At 34.8% G+C, this 5,768-nt stretch overlaps 1 protein-coding gene across 1 annotated transcript; it reads left to right on the top strand.

Moving 5' to 3' along the window:
* The first annotated feature begins 238 nt into the window (after positions 1 to 238).
* LOC114914958 (uncharacterized) lies at positions 239 to 5,327 on the top strand. Its single transcript, XM_083060456.1, has 6 exons — positions 239 to 725; positions 1,658 to 2,042; positions 2,681 to 2,760; positions 2,890 to 3,362; positions 3,507 to 3,708; positions 4,133 to 5,327. Exons 2-4 carry the CDS (start codon positions 1,857 to 1,859, stop codon positions 3,029 to 3,031), a joined length of 408 nt encoding a protein of 135 aa, XP_082916582.1. The 5' UTR covers positions 239 to 725; positions 1,658 to 1,856; the 3' UTR covers positions 3,032 to 3,362; positions 3,507 to 3,708; positions 4,133 to 5,327.
* Positions 5,328 to 5,768: the final 441 nt, after the last annotated feature.

The raw sequence follows: 5,768 nt of genomic DNA on the forward strand, positions 1-5,768 counted from the left end.
AAAAAAAAGAGTGCCCTAATGTAATATATTACAAAACACTCTTCTTTATTATTATCAAATATAATATATAATTTTTCTGAAAATTAAATTATGTTAATTATTCATAATTATTACTCATAATTTTATATTTCATAACTCAACATAATAAACATAAACTAAATCTAACAACTTTAAAATTTTAAAAATAATAATATATCCATAATCTCACTATCTCAGTCACCGCACTCTAGATGACTAGAATGAATTGAATAACGGCAAATATTATGCATTAGAAAACAAAAACGTTATGAATCATGATCATTGAGTTACGTGGCCAGCAAGATTATGTTAAGTCATGGAACATTCTCCTAATTTTGCTTTGGTGAGCGGCAGAAACTAGAAAGTAGATAGTAGTTATTTGCATCAGACAAATCCGAATTAATGAATTCCATTACGATTGCGCAACACTTGCAAAGTCGTCATGTTACATTGAGACACCTAAGGTGACCCACTAATATAGAAGTTGTGAATTGTGATTTATAGTTTCATTACACAACGTTGTCATGTCTATGCCACATTCTGTTCTCCACTCCATTCATCACAATGGGGAAGAAGAAGGAGAAGAAAATGAAGGCAATTCCAAATCCAATTGATTGTATACCCAAATATTCACCCAAGAAGCTATCCAATCAAACCCCGCGCTGATTTCTCTGTGCTTACATGCACTCCCTCCTTATTTAATCCAGGTACTGAATTGCCTAAGTTGGTTAGTATGGTAGTTTGTAATCTTTTAGGTATTTGATTGCCTATAACTTCTTTGATGTTTGCATGGTTGTGCTATGAATAAAAGTATAGATTAATGCTTGTGGCTTTGGGAAGTTGAATGATATGACAATGGAATGAAATTATGATTTAGTTTAAGTCACACTGAAAGAATTTATACCTGACTGTTTTTAGTGTTCCAATTATGGACATATCTGTTAGAGGCAAAAGTGTATAATGATTCTTTTGTGGCATTGACAAATAACTAATGACACTCTTCGAAATCTTACAATAACTCCTTGCTTTTACAATTTGTATACAAAATAACATCCCAATACTTTTTAAAGTTGTATATCTTCATTGACCTAGAAGCTTCTCATAGACATTATAAGAATTTAATTGAGTTATTTGATTTAATAAAAGAAAAAGAGAGAGATGAATTCACTGCATCTAATTTTATAGATGTAATACTCTATCTGTGTTGATGTTTTCAATCATGGAAGTTCGACCGAAAATTTGTTGATTTTTTTTTTTTTTTGCAACTTATTTATTCTCAGAAACAAACTATTCTCGTAAATAACCTCAAACCCAAATAAAGAAGCCTTTTCTCTCCCTCAAAGCATCTTGACTCATGTTCAATTCAACTTATTTTGGATAAAAAACCAATAAATTATCTTGGCTTCGTAAGAGAACTTCTAAAAATTTGAATGATTAGTTCTCCTGAATGAATCTTTACAAGACACGTGATCTATGTAATGAGATTTGAATTGAATTGTCTACTTCATTGGGATTTGAACCCAAGATCCCTGTGTCACAAGAAGAGTTCGTGCCTATGGTGCTGAGGTCCTTTTGGTTTTTAAATTATGGAATTCTGTTTAATGTATTCTTAACCTTTCAACCGGTCACTTTCTTGCAGATTCGTCGTCATATACACATTCTAGAGTACTTAGATTGTCCAATTCCAATGCAAATAGTTTACAGGAGAGGGGAGTGGAAGAAAAACAATTTTCAGCTGGTACACTGGTCCAACGTAACTATTTCCAAAAGCATAGATCAGTGTGTTCATCCGAATTTTCTGATGTTCTGGTTAAGGAAGTCAAGTTCCGCTGTCCAAGATGAAAGTCTCAATCATGGGATCTACAGGCATGCTGGTAGAAATAGGTGTCCTGATTCTATACAGGGATGCTAATAATGAAAAAACTAACCTAAGCACGTTCCCTTTTAACGACAGAAATTCTCTTGTAATTCCTGGAAGTGTAATATGGGCTAGAACAGATAATCAAATTCGGTGGCCTGTTGAGGTATTATATCTGGTTGTATCTTGTCATGTTGCTTGTTTCTGCCACAATATAAGTGCTTGTTTTGTGATTGTGAGTAGACCAATTTGACATGAAAATGATCTGTTGACAAAGGTCTTATAAGCTAGATAATTGAATACTCTAACCTGTTGTTGACCTCTTTTCTCTTGACATTTTGGGCGAAAGAATTCCATGCAGAAGGATCTTGATTTTACATAAACTTTACCCAAGTTTTTTAGTGATCAATAGAAGACATTTGAAGATGTAACATTTCCTTATCTTGCAAACAGGAGAACCTACTCTTACAAAGTTATACATCAGTTTAAGTCTCATAATCTTTATCTTTCATCCTCTTGCTGTATTTAAATAGTAATATAAGAAACTTCAACACTTGCTGATGTGAATACAAGAAAAAGAGCAGCAGCTCTGCTAGACATTTTTCTTCTCCCTTGGAACTCTATATGTTAAATTTACAAATATTGATGGTGGAATCTGTTTCATTACATAAGCAAAATGATAACATTTTAGGTCAAAACTGACTTTTCTTTTGGGAAGAGCCGATGTTTCTGCCATTCTTTTTTTTGTATTTCCTAAATGATTCATCCATATTAAATTTATAAAAGGAAAACTGAATTTTTCAGATCATGGAAGAAAGATCCACAGTACCTGTTCCAGCCTCTGATGGACATGTTCTAGTGCAGTTTTATGGAAATTGTTCCAGGTATTATAACATGTTTTTATTAAAAAAAATAAAAAATTGTCTTGCCAGCTTAGCTGTAACTCTATGGAAGTTTCTTGGATTTCCTTAAACTCTTTTTTTGCTATGCAATATTACATTTTCAATTTACAGTGCTTGGATTAATCCAATGACAGATGTTTCTTCGTTTGAGGATGTAAGTGTAATCTTGGCCCTCCACCATGTTTTCTCCTATATAAATTTGTTGTATTTAGAAGTTCCTGTTTCTATTTTCATTTTGATCACTTCTAAGTAGCAATGAGAATTGAGAAAGAAAAAAAGGGGTTGGGGCAAGCCGGGTGCTAGGGAGGTGGACCGAGAATTATTGGTTATGAATTTAACTGTTACCAACGGTGTCACGACTTCTTGTGGATTATTTCAGTGAACATATTGGTTGTAAAGTGAATCAGGAGGGTGTTTTCAATGTTCTATTTGTCTAAGCAGGTTGCAATTTTCAACAACAATAAAGGAGATAGTAATTAAATTATATATTATCAACTTCTCATTTTTATGCACGAATTTTATTTCAGTCTTTTGAAGCAAGGAGCACCCACTCTTCTAAAGATTTTCACAAGGCTCTAAAACATGTATGTTTTGATCTAAGATAGAAAATTGATATGTTTTGACTCCTCTACATCTAACAATTTCATTCCCCACTTCCATTTTTCTTTTTCTGTTTTTTACTTCTAGAAACAATATTTCATTTTTCCTTTCGTTTGGTATAATACCAGGCCTTACGGAGGAAGGAACAACTTAGTTCTTGCATTAGATCGAGTTCTGATAGGCGTTCCCACTGCAATCGGCAAAATCATTCATCTGGAATGTTCTATCTTATTTCATCACAGAATCATGTTTTAGACAGAAAGGCACATATAACAGGATAGGAAACTAATGTATTACCGAATCTTACGATGGCTTGATCATATTCAATAAGTAAGTTTGGTCTCAAAACAGTTATTCCATTTAATGAATGAATGGATTTGCTATTTTAACCAGCTCTAGTGTCTATTCTTGCTTGTGCAATTAAAACTTCCTTTGATAAAGATTCCTATTTATTAAATTATTTCTTTTTCCCATTTAGCCCATCAGTATATTCAAAATGTTTCCGTTGCATGTTCAAATATAGTCACTACATGGAATAACATCATTGATGCAGTAAATATATCATTCATTACACATCATAATACAGTATTCCTTTTTCAAATAGAGTCGTAGTAAGTTGTGCTAGTGCATTTTTCAACCTAAATTATTAAACTTTTAAGGACTCCGTTGTACCTTTGATGCTACTGGGTGATTTATTTGTTTTGTTTCTCCCATGCCCATTTTATTATTGATTTATCATTTAAAGTTTGAACAGATAAAAGAACTTCATGCACCTCAAGCGCTACAGTGGATGATTTTCTATTGAGAGGAAGGGGCAAAAGGGAACGTAAACGCAAGGTTCATTTTGATGTGAGTTGCTACGTCAAAACTGTAGAAAAACTAAGAGAGACGAGTAATACTAGTATTGGGTGAACGTGGCAACTCACTGTACTTTTTATTGAATAAGAGATGACCTTTAAATAGTCATTATACAATGTACCGAATTAACAAGAAGATAATAAAATATCTTATCAAAATAAATCTTATCAAAAAACTATCTTATTTAAACTGAAACAAATAAAACAGATAAACTAACTCGGATATTTCTAAAATTTAAGATTATCTAACAAAACTCCCCCATAAGCATAAATTTATTTTTTTTCATTTCAATGCCTCTTCCACCAGAGCGCGATACTCTTCCGCGTACCATGGTCCCGCGAGCCACACGACGTCCAGCACCCCCGGCGCCGCGGTGGCCGATGCCTCTTTTGGGAAACAAAAGTACCTGTTGTTCTTTGACTCACCTCTAAACCCAGAAAATACTTCATGATGCCCAAATCGGTCATCTCAAACTCCCTCTTCATCACTTCTTTAAACTCCTCAACTAGCTCAGCTTTGCTTCCCATCTCACTCTTCTCAATTGATCCGATCTCCTCATCCATTTCTTTCTTCCATCTCTCATCAAGTACCCGCCTTTTCAAATTTTATGTCTTTTGTTCCTGTCAATAGACATACTACATGTAACTCGTTAGTGGAGTTGTAGATGTCTTGCAAGCTCCGAGTTCTAAGCTGCTCAGGTTCATCATCTTCCTCGGAATGCTCATTGGTCCTATCCGAGCTTCTCCCTATTATCTCCGATCTCTCCCTCTTAGAGTTCGAGCTCCCCGAAGTCTCTTCAGAGTTACTCCAGCTCCACTCGCTTTCCTCATCTACTTGGACATCTCGGCTTACCAGAATTTTTCCTGTAATAGGATTGTACAATTTGTAGGCTTTTGCCTTTTCATCATACCCGATCAAGATATATTTCTTGCTCCTATCATCAAGCTTCGTTCTGAGCTGAGCTGGAACATGACCGTAAGCAAGGCTTCCGAAGATCTTGAAGTGATGTATACTCGGTTTTTGTCCACTCCATGCTTCTTGAGGTGTCACATCATCCAATTTTGAATGTGGGCACTTGTTCTGTATATATATAGCACACTGCACTGCCTCTGCCCAAAACTTCTCAAGCATATTCTTCCCTTTAAGCATAGCTCGGACCATATCAAGAATAATCCGATTCTTTCTTTCAGCTACTCCATTTTGTTGTGGTGAATATGGAGCTGTGAGAAAACATTTTATACCTTACTCTTCACAGTATTCCATAAACTCTGCCGATGTGAATTCTCCACCTCTGTCCGACCTCAAAGCTTTAATTTGCTTATTAGTCTCTTTCTCCACCATGACTTTAAACTTTTTAAAAGCTTCAAATGCCTTTGATTTTTCTTGCAAGAAATATACCTAGGTCTTTCGAGAGAAATCATCTGTGAAAGAGATGAAATATTTCTTACCACTGAAGGATGCAGGAGATATTGGTCCACACAAGTCAGTGTGTATCAGGCCAAGTTGCTCCTTTACTTTGTACTCGGACGAGT

This window comes from Cajanus cajan, chromosome 7 (genome assembly GCF_000230855.2).
Source record: "Cajanus cajan strain Asha chromosome 7, NIPB_CcT2T_4, whole genome shotgun sequence".
NCBI lineage: Eukaryota > Viridiplantae > Streptophyta > Magnoliopsida > Fabales > Fabaceae > Cajanus > Cajanus cajan.